This window comes from Corvus kubaryi, unplaced genomic scaffold (genome assembly GCF_017639235.1).
Source record: "Corvus kubaryi isolate FWS band 111438036 unplaced genomic scaffold, C.kubaryi_AGA036_p1.0 split3-37344, whole genome shotgun sequence".
NCBI classification, from domain to species: Eukaryota; Metazoa; Chordata; class Aves; order Passeriformes; family Corvidae; genus Corvus; species Corvus kubaryi.
This window is the reverse complement of record NW_024582088.1, coordinates 1219091-1238460: the sequence shown is the minus strand read 5'-3', so window position 1 is coordinate 1238460 and position 19370 is coordinate 1219091. Positions and strand designations below refer to the sequence as shown.

Here is a 19370-nt window from a genome sequence, read left to right as displayed (position 1 = left end):
GGGACACTGGGCACACACAGACCTGCACTTGTGGCACTGGTAGATGTCTGGGCACACACACAGTGACTCTGGGGGCACACACAGGGACACTGGGCACACACAGACCTGCACTTGTGGCACTGGTAGACGTTCTCGCCGCAGTTGCCGCACACGCCGGGGTTGGCGGGCACCGAGGCGCTGCAGCGCGGGCACTGCAGGGTCTCGGTGGACGCCTGGTAGTTCTCGTAGAAGTCGGCGAACTCGATCATCAGGTTGGAGGCCACGATGGGCAGGGGCAGATCGATCTTCACCTCCGTCTGGCCCGGCGTCAGCTGCACCTTCTTGGCCTTGTGCCAGCGAGCCGGCCTGCAGGAGGGGAGGGAAGGGAAGGTTCTCCAGAGGGAAGTTCCCTCCCCGCCCACGTGTGAGGAGAAGCCAAATGGAACCGTCTCGGCTCCAAATCTCCTTTAACTGGGATGAATGGAGAGCAGTTCTAGGATTCGTTTCCTTAGCTTCTGTATTGACACGATATGTAGCCAGAAATACATTTTAAGCCTTTATCCTCTTCATAGAGAGAGAGACTGTTTGGGATTAAAGAGCTGTTGATGCCTCATGGAAAAACTTTAATTCTACAGACATTTTTCTAGGGATTTTCACCTCCATTTTTTTATTAGTAAGGACATTTGCATGAAAACAGGATATTTATTTCTTAAAGATCTCATCTGCTCCCACTGCTTATTCTCAACCTGAAGTCAGAATCCTCTCTTTGTGACATCATAATCCTCTCCACAGCAGCCACTTGTGATGTCACAGAGGATTAAGACTTCAAATAAGCAATAAGCGGCGGGCACAGATTAATCCCTAAGCCAGAGAGATCTGATTCTGGTGAGAACATCTCAAGAAGTAAGGAGGGGAAGCACATAAGCAGGACTGGCTCCAGACTGAGCAGCGTGTTGAAAAGGAGCCATTTCTGGTAGGTAAAACAGAGCTGAGAGTGAGACCATCCAACTTCTCATTTTAATTCTACTCTGTGGCTTCAAACAAACAATGTTAATGCTTTCAGCATTCCTGGACATGCTGCAAAGTCCAAATCCCTTTTGCAGTCAAACTACCCATGACGTGCTCTTGGTATTACTACTGGTTCCCACACAATTAAGTCAGGTGCTTAAAAGCGAGCCTGGACCAAGTTGGAATTCACAGATTTTATGGACATTTTTCAAGCTTCAGAAGAAATATGGATCTTTTCTTCAACAACTGTAGGGGATTCAGAACAACCCCACTCCATGTGGGCTGAGAGTGATGAGTGATAGTCTAAGGAGGAACCTTGGGGAAAACGAGAAGCCAAGGGAACAAATTGGATTCGAGATTGCACACCAAACATGAACATACTTGTTCTTCAGCTCCACGATGGCCTGCACGGTCCTGTTGTTGTAGTAGAGGTTGATGGTTCGCACCATCTTGGTCCGTTTCAGGTCTCCAATCTTCACTGTCACCTTGCTGATGGTGTGGCTGCCAATGAGCTTCACCACCTGCTGCGTGGTCGTGTAGCGCGTGTCCACTTTGATGGAGGAGAGCTTGATGTACTGGGGAGACAAACCAAGGACACACTGCCTGTCTCAGGGCATCCCAAAACCTCAGGGACACAGGAAAGCACAACTGGAAATGGCTGGGATCTCTACCACTGGGAAGGATTTAATAACAGCAGTTAGAGCTGGTGTCCTGCAGAGCAGCTGGAGCTGTGCCAGGGAAGGGTTAGGCTGGATCTCAGGGAAAGATTCTTCCCCCAGAGGGTGCTGGGCACTGCCCAGGCTCCCCAGGGAATGGTGACATTCCCAAGGCTGCCAGAGCTCCAGGAGCATTTGGACACCGCTCCCAGGGATGCCCAGGGTGGGATTGTTGGGGTGTCTGTGCAGGGCCAGGGGCTGGATTCTCTCCTTGTAGGCCCTTTCCAGCTCAGGATATTCCATGATTCTGTGATTCCAGGGTTACTTACACAGAAAGGCACCTCGGGGTTGTTGCAGACAAGGCAAGGATCACTCTCCAGGTAGTAGCCATCAAATTCCACGAGCCCAGACAATGTGCTGGAATGAGGGAACAGCACTGACTATAGAACTGGGCATTTGCTGTGTTTAAACACAGGCCATTCAAGCAGAATTGCTTTAATTTCCCCCAGTCACAATGTGTAACAGAACTGTTACAATTAAATCACACTGGAAAAAACTGGTTTTAGTTAAAACAGCATTTTCACTGTAATTATCAACTGCCAAGGTGGGACCAACACTTAAATCTGCAATCTCTTATTCTCAGTTGGGCCTAAGATTTTATAACATTTACTGACAGTGAAAGCAGAAGAGCTAAAGCCAGGCCCTGCTGCTAGGGCACAGAATGTCAGGTTTCCACCTGGCAGGAAGGACTCTGCTGTTCTCCCAGCAGAGATGGAACCTCAGCAGGGTCCATCCCCAGCACAGCTGTGCATTCCCCCGTGGATGGAGCTCAGCTGGAAAGCCCTTCAGGGACATGGATCAAAGGCAGAAGTGACTCACTTGTAGATGTTGGAGTTGGGGTGGTTGGTGAGAATGTGGTTTTGAGTCCGGAGGATCTCCACGGCCTTTTGGGAATATTCCTTCAGCTGAAACACAACCAGGAAAAGCCACTCCTCAAAGCAATGCTTTATTGCTACACAGACACAAATATCCCTCCTCCTGCGGTGTTCCAGGTCCCCCAGATGAGGCACACACTACACCCACAGGAATTTACATGTTTAAATCATTACCCAGGACTGTAATCGGTCCTAAAATTAGAGATTTACACAAGTGGTGCTGTTTGTCGTCAATCACTGCAAATGCCTGCCAAGATTTGTACAGCATTCCCAGCTCTTTAACCACACTCATTCAAGTATCAATGGCTCTAAATTATTTGTTCTCAATCCCACTGATCCCCTAGAAGAGGCCACCACTTCCTTTGCTCAAAAATCACGGTTACAAAAGATTTCTAGGAGTTGCAATATCAAAAATCTATAAACTGGAACTGCCAGATCCACAAAAAAACCCAGTGGGAAAGAAGTGTTAGAAATTCTTCTCTTTTGTCACTTTTGTCTCCTTATCTGGTATCTCTTTCCCCTTACTGTTGTCCCATACTCCTCTCTAATCTTTCTCAATAAATAAAAAACTCACCAGGATAATTTCACCCCCAAAACAATAAAACAAAAATCCACACTTCCAAATTTTTTAAGGATCCTGCTTTTTTTAACATAGGAACACAAACAATTTCACCCAGAAGCTCTTCTGACAGAAAATCTCTCCCAGCTGTACCATAAATGAGCACCTGGGATGCTGTACCTCCTTTTTGGAATGTCACTGTACCTTTTTCTCAGTCTGTTGTGTTTTCAGGGAGAAGTATCCCAGGAGATCTACAAACTGGGCAGCCTTTCTTCCATAGGCTGGCAGTTCTGGCCAGATGGACCACATGAGATCCAGCAGTAACTCCTGCTGAGATTTGTTGGAGTTCCTGTTGAGTGGATACAGTCAGGCTCCTGAAGATGGCACAGGTCTTGTGCAGAGCACAAGCTCCAGTTCACCAAACTGGGAAACCATCATCCTGCAGAGCTCCCAGAGCTAAATCCCACCATTCCTTGAACCCAGCTGTTTTCCAGTACTCCAAAATGAAAGCAGCTGGTCCCACAACAAGTGAACAGAGCTCTGAAGGAGTCCAGCCCCGTGAAGTGCTCCTTTCCTTACACAACTCCCAACTTTTCACAGTGTGAGTCTGGATCTGCCTCAGAAATTCACCTGCTCCTGGTCACATCAGGAGTCAGATTGTTCAGACACAAATAAAATGCTCCTTGCAGATGACAACTGAGATTGATCATGGATAGGTCACAACTTCTACCTCCATCCCAGTAACTGCAAACCAGTGAGGGAAATTCCGGGGGGGCAACACCTGCAGGCTCCAGTGTCCTTCAGGAGAGGGGCTCTGACACTGACCCAGCCCCAGGGCAGGGCCAAGGCCAAGGCCAGGCTGCCCAGCTCACCTGTAGATGTGCAGGGCCAGGCAGTGGGCCTGCCACCTCACTGAGGAGGAGTTGGATTCCAGCAGGAAGCAGCGCAGGAACTGGATGAGGGTCTCCTTGTCAGCAAACTTGTTCAGCTGGTTCACCAGGGCTGTACACAGCTGGTCCTCCTGACTGCCTGAACCCTCACCTAGGGACACAGGGAAGGCTTTAGGGAGAACAGAAATGCAGCATCTCACAGGCAGGCCACTTTCCTGTTTCACAGATCACAGAGCCAGGATTATACAGACAAATGCCAGTGTTAAGTTTAACATTCCTGTCTTTTTCAGAAATATAACCTAGTATTCCTGACCAACAGGAGAAAAACTGCTGGAAAACTTGCCAGTGAGGACGTGAGAAATGTGCTACACATCCTGATAAAAAGAAAAGGATTGACCATGAGGCACTGAAAAGACTCACAGAGAACCATCTGATGGTGAAAGCCAAAGCGGTTCCTTGAAGAAAAGCCAAGAGAGAATTTATGCCTGTGACTTTTATAGGGAAGCTTAATTATTTTCCCAGGACTGTGGATATTCATTAAGCAGCAGCCCTGGCTCCAGCAGAGCTTCCAAAGCAGCCAGAGGAAACAAGTCTGAACACAATCCCTGAAGAGTAGAGCTAACTGGCTGTGCATCTCCAGGATTTGTTTTAATCCTCATGAGCATTTCAGCCTCCAACAACCCAGGACAGGCAAGTTAAGTGGGAGCTGCTTCATCACTAGATTAGGTAACACCATTAGACAACTTCAAACCCACTCAAGGCAATAAACACAGTGAGTTTGGGATGTCCTTAGCATGTGATTTCAGACCAACTCTCAGGACACCTGCTTCACCTTAGTCCCATCCACACACGGGAAAACTGCTCCCCTCTCCTAACTGTGGCTGTGGGGGCCCTTGCCACGAGCCTTGACCCTCCACAACAGTGGAATTTATCACCCAGTTCTTTCTAAACAGAGTAAGAAAGGCTGTGAGGAGCAGACTTGCTCCCTAAAACCACAGGACAGGGCCCAGCTGCCCCTCACCCTCTCGCTCCTTTTCCTTTTCCTCTTTCTTGCTCTTTTTGGTGGAGGATTTGCTCTGCGCTGCCGCCTGCCCGGAGCCTGATGCTGCAGGGGCAGAGGTGGAAGAGGTGCTCGAAGATCCAGAGGATGAAGCCACAGACAGCACTTTGCTGCCACACAGAGCACAAGACAACAGCTGCAGGAGAACCGGGGACACTCCTTCGTCTACCAGGAAGCTGACTTGGAGCAGAAAATAGAGAACCGCTGGGGAGGGAAGGAGAAAATGTTTCAATCACAGAATCATGGAACATCCTGCGCTGGAAAGGGCCTACAAGGAGAGAATCCAACCCCTGGTTCTGTACAGACACCCCAACAATCCCACCCAGGGCATCCCTGAGAGCATTGTCCAAATGCTCCTGGAGCTCTGGCAGCCTTGGGAATGTCACCATTCCCTGGGGAGCCTGGGCAGTGCCCAGCACCCTCTGGGGGAAGAACCTTCCCTGATATCCAACCTGACCCTGCCCTGGCACAGCTCCATGCCATCACAGCCTGAATTGAAAAAACAAAACCAAAACCCCAACCCTGTACATGAGGACCAAACTCCCAGAACTGTCCTGTCCTTACACCACAGAAGCCTAACATGGGGATGCACCAGGGAAAGTGGCTCATCCCAAATTACTGTCTGGGACAGCAGCAGCACAAGCAAGAGAACACAGATCTCCTGTTCCCCTAAGTTATCCATTACACTGTATTTTGCTCCTTAGCCAAGGCCCAGATGCAATTAGGGCACTGGGATAATTAGTACGGGAAACAGTTCAGTCCTATCAAGGCTCTCAGCTGTGTCTCCCCTTCTCCGCTGAGCCTCCCCATCCGAGCTGCCTTGATCCCAACCACGACCCCACTGCTCCCCAAACCCTGTCGAGACAGAACTCACAGTCATCCTTGATGCAGAATTTCTGCCAGTTCACTGTTCTCTGCGTGGCAATCTCTGCACAAGCCTTTAAATGCTCCATCTGCGGGCACAAGGGGATGGGATCAAACAGCACATCAGCATTCCTGGCACCCCAATGCCACTCCACGGCCCCTTCCCTTACCAGGGAGATCAGGGTGTCGTACTGCAGGGCAGAGCCCGAGCTGGCAGTGACCACGCTGGCCCGCAGGAAGATGCCCTGCTCCTCCAGCAGCTTTTTGATGCCCCGCACGTGCGAGTCCAGCGTGTGCAGGTCCCGCAGCTGCCGGTACTTGTCCTTGGAGCCGCAGATGAACAGCAGCAGCTTGCGGACCTGGCGGCGCACGAACGGCGTCTGCTGGATCATCAGGTACTGCAGAGAGAAGCCAGGGCAGTGAGCTCACCAGGGGCACACTGGGCAGTAAGAAAGTGTGTTTTCTTCCAAAAAGGAAAGAAATGAGAGAAGCATTCACCCAGCTTTAAGGTACCGTAAGTCCCAGGCAGAAGAAACGTTGCACAGAAACACTGCAGCGTCCTGAAAACCACCCCTTGTCATCTCCAACCTCAAATAAACAACCAACCAAGCCTAATTAAGAAATCCTATCTCATATTTGTGTAAATATAAGATAACTTGTTATGCAAAGTAGGAAGCAAACTGAGAAGACAAACTCCAAATATCTTCCTGATTTCTTTTTTAAGGCCCAAGTTCCAACCGCTGAGCTCGATGTTACATTTTTCCATCTCACAGCAGGTTTTCTCTCTAAGCTTTGTGGCAGCAACCACTGAGTTCCAGGAAATAACAGCAACCTTATTTTTCATGTATGTTTTCCTACAGATTCCTGTTCAACAGGAACAACACAAAAGCAAGAGTTTGCCTTCTTTCAAGGGGACTAAAAATACAAGATGGAGCCGAGATCAGCTCTGCAAAAGCTCATCTCTCCCATGAAAGAAATCATTACTGGAGTTTCCTTGTGGAAATCTGCAGGTGTATCACGTTCTTGCTTACCTCAGACAAAAAGTAGAACCAGGAGTGATCGAAGATGGGCGGGGGGATGCGGGAGTTTGTGTCTGCAATCTTCTTGATCTGGTAGGGCAGGCGCAGCACCATCTCTGTCAGGAGCTGAGTGTAGGCCTCAAAAACATCTGCAGCGTGACCCTGGAAGCAAGAGAAATCCCTCAGGCTCTGGCTCTGAGCACAGCCAGAGCGGTGTCACAACGAGTGACAGGGTACTTTTGCTGATTTTCTAAAAACAATGGATTTCTGCCCCTTTGCAGCCCAAAGAATGTTCCCAAATGGTGAATAAAAACCTGCACAAGGCCTTGAACTGGATGGCAGCTAAGCCAGTCTGGAGTAATAAAGCATTTCAACTTAGGAGACATTCTTACATGTAATCAGGCTTTTTGCACTGCACCTGTACCAACCCCAGCCCATGGCATAAAGGCACCACAGCGGTGGAACGAGCCTGGGAATTACTCTGGAAATCCCCATCCACTGCTCCACTTCCTTACCACACTAAGTTCAGGAATTCTGCCTGCCAAGCACAAGGAGTCAGGGGCTGGGGTCAGCAGCTCCCCTTCAGGATGATTAACAATTCTCCCAGGAACAGGGACAGCAGCTCCACAGAACACCCGGGTTGGGAGTGCACCGGAGGACGCAGCGAGCTGGGCTGCCCTGTGAGAACTCGGAGCACTCCCCGTTGTGACTTTGTGCTAAAAGCTGCATTTTGGCTGCTCTACTAAGGGCAAACTCGCTGTGCAGGGCTGCTGTTCCCAGCTCTGTGCAGCCTCCTCTCAGTGCAGGCCCTGCCCAGCTCCCAGCACGGGGCAGGACTCACCTTCACGTACTGGCGGAGGAAAAAGGGGCTCATGTCAGGGGGAGAGGAAGTGGTGTGAGGTTTCAGGAGCTGGCTGGTGGCCACAGGCTCCTCGTCGTTCTGCTGGCTCTTCCAGTACTCCAGCAGGGACTTGAGCACGTGCAGACAGTAATCAACAGCACCAGAGCTCAGCAAGGCAGCTGCCGTGGCACTGGAGATCAGAGAGGAAGCCTGGAACAGAGGGAAGGAGGTGGGTCAGGAACACACCTGGGAAGCTGCAGTGGAGAGAGCTGGGGCAGCTCTGAGCACCTGCTGACAGTGTGGGCAAGAGAGCAGGTTTGGATGAGACTTTGCAGGCAGCTTTTAAGTTTGGGGTTTGTTTGAGGTTGGGGTTTTTTGGTTTTTTTGTGTTTATGAAAAGCAACTCAAATATTTACAGAGACTCTTTTGAACAAGTGCTTAGTAAAGGAAAACAAATAAAATCTCCTCTTAAGTCTAATCTCCCCTCGACACATGTGCCAGAGGCCACTCTGCTATGGATTAGACGACTAGGGCTTTTTTCCCTTCCTTTTTTTCCCCCCTCTTCTTTTTTTTTTTTTTTTTAAAAGTTGGGATTTCTATTTGTTTATCTGGGATTTGGCCAGCTGGGCATGAATCCTGGCATAGAAAGAGTCCCCTGTTGCAGCTGCTGCTCACAGGCTCTGCTCCACCCAGGTATTGCTCCACCTGCATTCTGCAAGACGAGGAGCTTTGATTTCTGTGGGAAGCTCAAGTGAATAACAAAGGCTGGAGAAAAAGCTACTGTAAATAAAACTATTAAAGCAGCCCTGTAAATCCAAACAAACCCCACAGCTCATAAGCTCATTAAAATTTGATGCAGTTCAGACTAAATTTTTTAACCTCTATGCTTTTTTATTAATCTCCTTCCCACCACACATACTGCTTTTTATGCCTTATTACTGTACCTTTTAGCAACAAATATCTAAGGAATCCTCTTAGCGACTTTTATGTTGACACAGCAGCATATTGCTTTCCAATAATCACATTACAAATCCTCTTTAACCCCTTCAGCACTGGGAAGATGCAAGGGAAAAATCTGCCAGACTGTTTGAAGTAACATCATTAATGTGCTGCCCTGAGCTCAGTCTGAAACCGTGCACAAAACAAGAGCATCCACTTGTCTTTACACGGCTGCTTCCTCCAGTCCCAGTCTCAAAACTCTTTTTCCACAAGAGTCAGGTAACATTACAGGTTCCCTGTAAATCTTTCTAAAGCCCTCTGCAGGATTTTTCAGTTAGCAGCTTTTTGATGAACAAAAGTCCCCCAAGCACATCATGGAATCATGGAATGGTTTGGGTGGGAAGGGACCTTAAACATCATCCCATTCCGACCCCTGCCATGGGCAGGGACACCTTCCATGATCCAAGGCTGCTCCAAGCCCTGTCCAACCCGGCCTTGGACACTTCCAGCCACAGCTTCTCTGGGCAATCTCCACCCTCATAGGGAGGAATTTCTTCCCAATATCTGACCTAAATTTCCCCTCTTTCAGTCTGAATCCATTCCCCCTTGTCCTGTCACACCAGTTCCTGATGAACAGTCCCTCTCTGGCTTCTCTGGAGCCTCTTCAGACCATGGAAGGTGCTCTGATGTCTCCACACAACATTCTGCAGGCTGAACATTCCCAACTTTCCCAGCCTGTCTCCATAGGGGAGTTGCTCCAGTCCCCTGAGCAACTCCGTGGCCTCCTCGGCACTTTCTCCAACAGTTCCACACGTTCTCGTGTTGGGAACACCAGAACTGTGTGCAATGCTCCAGGTGGGGTCTTGTGAGAGCCGAGCAGAGGGGGGACAAAACCATCCCCTGACAAAGCAATTTGGAGAATGTACCTCACAAATGGAAGTCTTGGATCCTGACTTGGTTCTGGACATGAACACACTGAGCAGCCTCATCACCACCAAGTGCACCTCGTTCACGGGGGAGCGCTCGTTCTTCTTGGACACATCCTGCAAGAGAAGACACATCCTGCTTGTTAAATCCCAGAGCTGAGCAGTGTCCCAAGCCTCTCAAGTTCAGTGCTCTGATCCTCGGGAAGCATTTCTAATTTAAGCTCAAGCAGTAAGACTAAAAAAGCAGCACAAATGCCTCAGTAGAAGGGTAGGCAGTGGCCTGGCTGCCAGGGAACAGTCCCACACAAATGAAAAGCTACATATGTCAATCATGCATTTACTGATCATGGCTGTTCTCAGAGTTTAATTCCAGCAAAACAAATTTTCATGCTCACTTGTGGATGCCAGACCCAGGAAACAGTGGGAGTTCCACTCATGTCATTTTCTACCTTATGTGAAAGGGGGCAAGAGGAATAAACTGCCTGAACACATCCACACAGCAATGTTTCTGTGACTCCCAAGCATTTAACTCCTCCATGGAAAGAAACCTTGTCCAGAAGGAGCAGATTCAGAGCATGTGCCCACACTGCACTTTACCTTTTTGTCCATGCCCAGCTCTGCAATCAGCTGGGACAGGAGGTTATCCAAAGCTCCCTTGTCTTTCTCATCATCTCCATCTAGATCTGTTGTGAGCATCAGAATAACCTGGGAAGAGCAGTCAAGAGAATTATTAGAGGGCAGTTTCCATGTTTTCAAGATAAATAGTTACCTTTCACAAAACAGCACAGATTTTATCTTGATTTATCTGTGTTCTTTCCCAAATCCAGCCTGTGCCATCACACCCTAATATGAACATTCAGTATAAAGCCCAAAGACCTTCCCCACCACACTGAAGCTCAAGGATTGGAGCCCTCAGGCTCCTCAGTCAGCTGTAAAGTCACACTGAGAAAGGGCACACGTCCAGCAAAAATCTGTGGTAAGGAATGCTGAGCAACAGATGGACTCACACTGTGACTGGGCAGCAAGAGAAAAGCACGTGCAAACAGAAAGCAGTGACCAGTTCGATTAGGGCTCAACTCTGAGCCCTCCCCACTCACCTGCATGTAGGGGATGGCCCGGACCCCTCCCACGTTCCTCAGCTGGGGCAAATTCTGCAGCAGCCTCTCCAGCAGCATCAGCCGGACCATGTGCAGCCTGGGGGTTCAGAGGCAGGAGTGAGACACGCCACAGAACACATCACACCCAGCAGGACCTCCCTCACAGCACTGCAATCTGCCCCAGAAACCCTAAATCATCAAATCCTCTCAGGGAGGAGAGGGCTCCTTCAGACTTCTCAGGGAAGTGATGCCAAAGATGCAGAGCACCTCTGACAATGGAGCCCTCCTGCCTAGGCCTGGCCACCTGGAGACTGCAACTGCATGGAAACATCCTGCAAATCAGCTCCACACTGCACTGGAGAAGGGACTGAGCTCCCACAGGACGAAAAACTGCCCATGCTCCCAAAGGACTCTTGCACACACTCCTGTCCTAACAGTGACTTTCACAGGCTCCCAAGGTCTCAGTGATTCTGTGTTAACTAGATTCATGCAGGATTTTTCCATCACTTCCTAGAGGCAGCAGTTTTGTGGGACACACACTGTGTGTGTGCACCACGTTATGTGGTGATTGCACAAAGTGTGCTGGGGCACTGCCCGGGCTCCCCAGGGAATGGGCACAGCCCCGAGGCTGCCAGAGCTCCAGGAGCATTTGGACAGCGCTGCCAGGGATGCCCAGGGTGGGGTTGTTGGGGGGTCTGTGCAGGGCCAAGGGTTGGGACTGGATGATCCTTGTGGGTGCCTTCCAGCTCAGGATATTCCATGATTCCATGATTTGGCAGTTTGCTCTAGTCTGTGTTTCTGACTTCCCACTTTCGTTACCCAGCGGTCGCAAATCGCGCTCCCGGAATTCCAGCAGCCCCCTCCTCTGCAAACACCCCCAGAGCACCAGTGTTACTCCTGAAGAGGAAACAAAGCCTCTTGCCTGTTGCTGGTGTGGACGTCCCCCTCTGCCTCCCCTTCCCCCTCGGAGCCCTCTCCCTCCTGCTGGCCCGTGGTGGTGCTGATGGCGCCGGTGCTGGAGCTGACGCTGCCCGGCCCCGCTGGGTGGCCCTCGGCTGTCGTGTCCCCGTAGGCACTGCTCCGGCCAGACACTGGGAAAGGAAAGGAAAAGAGGAAAAGACAATGTCAGCACAACTCAACAAGCACCTTGCCTGCTTCGTATCCACCAGCACAGCTGAGCTGTACTTTGGACTCATGGTTCTGAGGAGATGCTGGCGTTGGTTCTCTTCTTAAAGCTACAAGAGAGGCTGAAGAGGCATCTGTAGAAATCTTTTATTTGCCAGCCTCATGTTTGTGGCCCAAACTGAACTGATCCCACAGAAGTCATTCAAACTGACTCAGACAAGGCTTGGATAGGCAGTGCAGACAACTTTTTAAATAAGAGTCTGTGATAATTTTACCTGGGTATCAGTCCCAAACTAAAAAGGGAGGAATTGATCCTATCTCATCCAAACTTACCCAGCAGCATAGTGAATCCTCTCAGTCTTGCTCTAGGCATTCTGAGAGGCAAAGGCTCTGGGGAGACCTTGATGTGGCCTCCCAGTACCTTAAAGAGTACTGGGTACTTATGCTACTTATGAAGAGGAGGGAGAGGGACTTGTAATATGGGGAGAGAGTGACAGGACCAGGGGCTTTAAGCTGAACAAGGGCAGGGTTAGATGGGATAGATGCGTCAGAAGAATTTCTTTACTCAGAGGGTGGTGAAGCCCTGGCACAGGGTGCCCAGAGCAGCTGTAGCTGCACCATCTCTGGCAGTGTCCAAGGCTATGTTGGACGGGGCTTGGAGCAGCCTGGGACAGCGGGAGGTGTCCCTGCCTTGGGGTTGGTACAAGATGATCTTTAAGGTCCCTTCCCACTCAAAACATTCTGGGATTTGATTTTTCTGTTATTACAGCCCAGCAAAATCTGCTGCAGACTCCACACTTCCAGAGACCCATGAAAAGCGGCCAATATTGCACCTGTGGGCACTTGGGCAGAACCCACAAAATGATGGATGGCAGCAGCCACTGGGAACTGAGATTTCCTCTGGGCCAGGAATCACCCACATGCTCCCATGGTGGGCAAGGCTGTGGCAGCAGGGAAGGAGCAGGGTGCAGTGGGGTGCAGCAGGGTGCAGCACGGGGTGCAGCAGGGAAGGAGCAGGGTGCAGCAGGGAAGGAGCAGGGTGCAGCAGGGTGCAGCAGGGTGCAGCAGGGAAGGAGCAGGGTGCAGCAGGGGTGCAGCAGGGAAGGAGCAGGGTGCAGCAGGGTGCAGCAGGGGGTGCAGCAGGGGGTGCAGCAGGGAAGGAGCAGGATGCAGCAGGGGGTGCAGCAGGGGGTGCAGCAGGGGGTGCAGCAGGGTGCAGCAGGGGGTGCAGCAAGGCTCACTCACCGCTGTGCTCCCCGGCCACCGAGTCCACGGCGCTGCCGCCGCTCTCCGAGCCCACGCTGCCGCCGTGCTCCGCGGGCGATGTCCGCAGCGTCGAGCCGTCCGTGGCCGCCGTGCTGCCCTCGTCGTCGGACGCTGGAGCTAAGAGAATAAAGAGAGCTGTTACAAGTAAAAACACTGCCTGGGAACGACCGCAAACGACACTCACGCTACGGGGAAGGGCCGCGGGAATCGGGCTTTGGCTTTGGGCTCAGCTACAAACGGAAAGGGAGCTTGGGGCGAGCAGCAGGACAATTAAGGCTGCTGAAAGCAGTGGAGGAGAGACATTCCGAGAGGAAACCTTCTCATCAAACACACAGGCATGCACAGGTACCTAAAGAACAGTGTCTGGTTGTTTATAAATGCAAGGGAAATACAGCACATGCTTTGTTTTGTCTGCTTTAGTTTAAAGAGAGGAAATAACTTCCTCACAAGTCTACAGTGAGAGTCCATCAAAGCAGGGAAAAGCTGTAAGTACACTCTCATAAATACAAGAAGCCAAGAGTAATAATTGGCTCTTCCAAACCATATCTGCAAACCAATTTTAAGGCATTATTTAGGTCAAAATCTGAAAAAGCTGATTCCTTGCAGTGAACAGTTACCTGATGCCGTTGTGTCTGAGAGCGTTCCGGCGTCCAGCGAGGAGGAGCTGGGAGCTTGGCCAGACAGTCCTAAGCTCTGCAGTCCAAGGGCACTGCTGCTGCTCCCTGCAAGCAGAGCACAAGTTATGAGCATCTTTCTTTGAGAGAATGTAGCTAGTTCTGGCATTTTCTGTACATTTCATAGTTCTGCTGTCTTTGGTTCACTGGTGGTGACACCAACAGCTTTACTTCATTTCTTTCCCAGTTTCCATCCCCCTTTTGCCTGCCAACAGTGCCCACATCTGACCTTGCTGATCCTGTTGCAGGCTCAGGGCAATAGCCAATTCCACCATTGTCTCATCATCTGCATCTGGAGGGATATCCAGCATCGGAGGGAAGCCCTCTGCTCCAGCCAGGAGAGCCTCCAGAGGAGAAGGGTTCCCATTATTCACATTCTCAGAAGTCTCCAAAACCATGGATTCCGACTGTGGAGAGGAAACACAGTGAGAGCTTTCCCCAGACCACCACCAGTAATGGAGCACTACAAGCAGGTTCATCAGAACTAAATTTAACTCAAGTCCTAGCACACTTCAAAGGCTCCAAGGAGAAGCTCTGGACTCACCACCATCTCAAAGTCCCCGTGATCCACCTCACTCTGCTCCTGGCTCTCCTGTCGGATGTGCTCTCCATTTGCTATCCCAGAGCTCTGCAGCTTGTCTTCTGCATCGTCATCATCATCATCATCCTTATCTCCTGAGTGGCAGAGCATGAGTTCATAAATGCACAGCTCATCCCATCCCAAGTGAGGCAGTTAATGCTGGGAAAAACCCAAGCTACCCCCAGTTACCAAGAGACTCCCTGACACCTAGAATTTGCTTCAATACTAAAAAGCCTCTCTTGGATGGAGCTCTGATGCTCTAATTCTGGTCTGCACACATCTTTGACTGATTTATTAGACCCTGCAAACATGCATAGAAATACTAACTCTGGATTACTGCTCTCTAGATAAAATTATCAGATTTTCCTGTCGCTGAAAGGGGAATATCTCAGAGAGATCTCCTCTTTGAATCCCAAAATATCAACAAAAAGGTGAGCATTTATTAAATAAAATTTTTAAAAGGGGTTTAAGGGGCAAGGAAGAGCAAAAGAAAAAGGCTGATTTTAGTCTTTTTTCCGTCCTGATTTATAACAAGACTACTTTATTTTTCCTGTCCTTTCTGACCAGTCAAGAAGGCCTTGCTGGTCTGAAGGCAGAGGGATGCCCTGGCATACCCATGGGAGTGTTGCTGCGAGGGGACGATGGCAGGGTCACGTGTCTCCGCTTGTTCCGTGGTCTCAGCACCCTGATCAAAGCTTGCTTGCAGGAAAAGCTCACTGCTGGGTCCTGCAGGGTTAACAGTTCATCATTACACTGCTGAAGCTCTCAGTCCTTATTCACAGCATTTGGCTAAAAATACACTTGTGACTCTCCTTGGCCATGGCTCATGTAGGGCACAAGGCGCTGCCTCAGCTCCCTGTTTCCCTCAGGAGCCACAGAGCAACACTTGTAATTTCACATGCAGCACATGGCAAACATTACTGGAACACAAGGAGAGAGAGAATTCTCCTTGATTCAGCTCTGGCTGGGTGCTTTTGGCTGCATTTTGTGTCTGTACTACGTATTCTTGTTCTACCCACATTTAATTATTTTCACATTATAGAATCATAGCAACACTTAGGTTCAAAAAGCCCTCTGCGATCGAGTCCAGCCATAAACCAAACACTGCCAATCCCCCTAACCCATGTCCCCAGGTGCCACATCTACACTTTTAAATCCCTCCAGAGGCAGTGACTCAAGCAGTGCTCTGGGCAGCCTGTGGCAGGCTGGACAACCCTTTCCATGAAGGAATTTTTCCTGATGTCCAACCTAAACCTCCCCTGGTGCAATTACAGAGCAGAGCAAGATAACGTACTGGGCAAAGCAACATCTGCATGTAGATCTTGGATGCTGTATGGATACAGTCCAGCTCACATGTGCAGTATCCATGGATAATATCCACCAAAGCATTGACTGTGGCTTCAACATGAGTGAGACCTGAGAGGAATAAAAGCAGGACTGGAATCAGCTCTCTCTGTATTTCAGCACAGAGTGAGGCACTGCGGGAAGCATTTTGTTTGCAGACTTCCAGGCACAATGTTAACAGCACAAATATATTGATTTTCAGTCCAGACTGAGCCAGCCTTGCCTGTCTGATGGAATATTGTGAACTCCATATACCAGCACCACTGAATATCCTCTACCACCACCCACAAAGCCAAATGTGGGTAAATCAATCATCAGTCCCTTTTTCCTGGCACAATGCACATCCCCCTGAACAAAAGCTTCGGAGCAGAATTCGCAGCTCCACATCACAAAGCTCTCAGTGCACCACTAGCACTGAACAAGTCATTTTCCCTGCTTACAAACTTAAATCAGGCCCCTTCAGAAGCCACAGGCTTGCCAATAGCGAAGGAAGAGCTCTCCCACCTGGCAGGCAGGCAGGGGCCAGGAAGGCGTTTTTGGGTTTTGATGCATGGAGCTTCCAGAAGTGGTTCACCAGCTGGGTAATGAAGGTGCAGCCCTCTCCTTCTGTGTGCTTCTGGGCCTCCTGCCCTTCTTCACTCTCTGCACAGATTAAAAAACACCTCTCAGAAATGTGCAGGGGAAAGCCTTAATGAGGGTAACACCAAGTTTATTTGAAATGGCTTTTTTCAGAGGCTTTGATGTTCTCACCACCAGGATATCACACACCTACCAAACGTGTCAAATACATTCCCTGTCACTCCGAACCCGACACCCCAACACAGCTTCAATTATCACAACAGAAACTTAGAGAAAATTACAGACTTATCTACCTGTTTCCAGCTGTGGCAGCTTTGATTCCGTGTAGTGAACCAGATTGTTGGGTCTCATAATAGCAATGGATCGAGCAGTGATGACCAGCCTCTGGAACACCTCGGGATCAAGGTCCTTTCCTTCTTTGGTTGAGGAAGTCAAATACTGAATGGCTTTGCTCAGTAGTGCTTGATCCTGTAGAGTGAAAGATAACACAGGCAAAGAAAAACAACTGACTGAGCACGAGGAAGAAGCTGAAGTACAACCACGGGACAGATCCTGGGGAAATCCGGCACTTGTCATCTAAGGAAGGACAACTAATCCTAAAAGGTCACAGAATCACACAACTCTGGTGAAACACAAAAGCCAGCAGGGCAGGCAGCAGGAGCTAAAGGCAGATGAGGCAGGAGGCTTGTGCTGCATGGAGGAAGGGCTCTGTAGGGCTGTGCTGCACCTCAGCCATGACCTGGCAAGTTCCAGGAGCCCCCAGATCCTCATGCCCTGGGCAGTACCTTGTGGTTGTGGTAGGCTGAACGGCTGGTGTGCAAGCTGGCCAGGAGGCTCTTGGTCTGCTGCTGCACGCTGGAAGGGGCTGGCATGGACAGCAGCACAGTAGCCAGTTCCTGAGCTGCAATCTTATTCTTCTCCTAAGAACAGACAAACCCCATTATTCAGTATATTCACCATCACTCAGAGTACCTGCAGCTCCCTCCCCTCAATACCCTTTTGACAGCCTCCTCTGATTTACTGTTTGACATTTAGGGAACATTTCACATGTCTACATAAGAGAAGTCCTTTTGAGATTTATGGGCTGCTACCCTGCTGTTTCTGTAAACGAGGTCACTCCTCACTCCGCAGCACAACAAGCCCACCAGCGCTAAATGCAAATGCCAATTGTCATTCTAAACTAGTTTCAAATGCTTTTGGCTAAGGCAACTTTCAGATCAGTGCTCTGAGCAAAAGGGATGCGGCTCTGCTCCTATCAGGCCCCCGGGGCTGCAGGAGGTAGTGCTGAGCTCGCCCCTCCTCCCCCAGCTCCAAAGCTCAGGAATGTATTCAGAAAGTTACTTGCCTTCTCGTTGACTGGTCCCACAGCAAAGCAGCTTTCCAGCGCTTCTAAAGAACTCACTACTAGCCTGGAGGGAGAGAGGAAAGCAGGCTTGAGTACAGCAACCCTTCTCTCTCCTTAGCACTTTGCTTTATGCGGGCTACAGTCATGAGTAGCTCAGAGACAGCTAACGAATGCCAAGTACAAAATCAAAGCATGATAAAACCTGCCACAGGCACCATGCATATCATTTCATTGTGTTACAGACCAGAGTTAAACCTGGCTCACGCTCACAGACAAACTTAGGACTGCTTTAATAATCCACAGCTGAAAGACAGGGGCTTTTCTCTCCCAAAGAGGATAAAACATTTCCTTACGCAGCCTGCAGCAGGGATAACTTGGATTGTCTTGACAGTCCCAATTCACCATGGCCCCCAGACGTACAGATGACTGCAGATCAAGGCTGGCTATGACACATGGGAAAAAGCGGAACCGACTTTGCTAGGGAGCAACATTCTACTCGCTTGCTATTTTCACACAGGTTGCTCTTTCCAATTTGGAGTTTCAGCACAAAATATTCCAGAGGGAAATTAACTTGGAGCACTGGGTGTGACCCCAAGCGAGGAGGGATGCTGAGGTTCAGGCTCTGGACAGTGGGAAGGCAGGCTGGGAAAACACTCCTCCCGAGGGAAAACCTGATTTACAAGTGGCTGCAAAGTCCCTGTAGCAGCACTCCATGCCCCCAGGTAGAACTACCTGAAATGCCACCCGACACACCAGAAGGAGCAGGAAGATACAGGAAAAAACAGGGAAGAGAGAGCATTAAGGGGAGAAATAACACTAGGATTGGATATGAGGCAGAAGGAACAATTGTCTGGTGTGGTAGTGATAAATAACATCCCCCTCCCCACAGCCACCTTCATAAAGCTTGGGGGGAATAGAAGTGGGATAAGAAGGTGCAAGTAAGGAACAAAGCAGAGAGGAGTCTGTCAAACGAGCAACAGTTGCGCTGTGTACAGCAAAAATCTGCAAACCACCTCATCTTTACATTTGCTAAACCATCTGCCATGCAATGACCAGAATGTAAAGAAGCAAATGTCACTTGGAAAACAAAAAAACCCCAGTCACCAAAAGCCACACCATGTGTTCTGTCTCTCTGACACACACTCATTCGTGCAGAGAAAAGGATGCCATACTAACCGGTCCAGAGTGGTTAGGGACTCAGTGTCAGAACTTTGGGGGAGCAAAGAAAAAGGAAAAAAAAAATAAAAATGTGTAAAGCTCACAGAAAAACTCCCTAGAACACATTCTAAGCAAAAGGCAAATTAAATGGGGAAATCAGGAAGCTGGGGGAGCGTCAGTCTAAGCAGGGTCTTTCTACCTGGGCAGCACACACCAGTCTGGAGCAAAACAAAGACAGAGAGGAGCCAGGTCACCTCACACAGAGAAGCCAAGCACCACTTAAAGCACCACTTAAAGCACCACCCAGGCTTAAATTCGAGTTCAGACACCAAACTTGGATAGAAAAGCTGCCTCCTGCCTGCCAGTAGCTGCTCCTACTCCAGAGGCCCTTTAGAAGCCAACACCAAATAGGAAGAATAGGTTTTTTTATCTGAATTTTTAGAATATAATCCCACTGCTCTGGAAAACCAGAGAGCATGTCCGTGCCAAGAGGGACATCTTGTGGGGATGTCACAGCAGAGGAGGG

The 19370-nt window shown here is 49.7% G+C and overlaps 1 protein-coding gene across 1 annotated transcript in view; it reads right to left on the bottom strand.

The window, feature by feature from the left end:
• Positions 1–19370, bottom strand: part of UBR4 (ubiquitin protein ligase E3 component n-recognin 4) — a 70279-nt gene that overhangs the window by 28014 nt on the left and 22895 nt on the right. Inside the window, exons 37-64 of the mRNA XM_042015865.1 lie at positions 19223–19232; positions 19059–19062; positions 18863–18971; positions 17687–17750; positions 17127–17261; positions 16635–16809; positions 16267–16404; positions 15713–15834; positions 15033–15144; positions 14383–14513; positions 14068–14245; positions 13782–13886; positions 13144–13281; positions 11696–11864; positions 10774–10870; positions 10274–10381; positions 9677–9793; positions 7812–8021; positions 6983–7132; positions 6122–6349; positions 5962–6040; positions 5049–5291; positions 4010–4178; positions 3342–3486; positions 2523–2608; positions 1973–2060; positions 1369–1562; positions 106–345 (exon numbers count right to left, since the gene is read on the bottom strand). Coding sequence (XP_041871799.1) covers positions 106–345; positions 1369–1562; positions 1973–2060; positions 2523–2608; positions 3342–3486; positions 4010–4178; positions 5049–5291; positions 5962–6040; positions 6122–6349; positions 6983–7132; positions 7812–8021; positions 9677–9793; positions 10274–10381; positions 10774–10870; positions 11696–11864; positions 13144–13281; positions 13782–13886; positions 14068–14245; positions 14383–14513; positions 15033–15144; positions 15713–15834; positions 16267–16404; positions 16635–16809; positions 17127–17261; positions 17687–17750; positions 18863–18971; positions 19059–19062; positions 19223–19232 — 3744 coding nt within the window. The remainder of the gene's footprint in view (positions 1–105; positions 346–1368; positions 1563–1972; positions 2061–2522; positions 2609–3341; positions 3487–4009; positions 4179–5048; positions 5292–5961; positions 6041–6121; positions 6350–6982; positions 7133–7811; positions 8022–9676; positions 9794–10273; positions 10382–10773; positions 10871–11695; positions 11865–13143; positions 13282–13781; positions 13887–14067; positions 14246–14382; positions 14514–15032; positions 15145–15712; positions 15835–16266; positions 16405–16634; positions 16810–17126; positions 17262–17686; positions 17751–18862; positions 18972–19058; positions 19063–19222; positions 19233–19370) is intronic.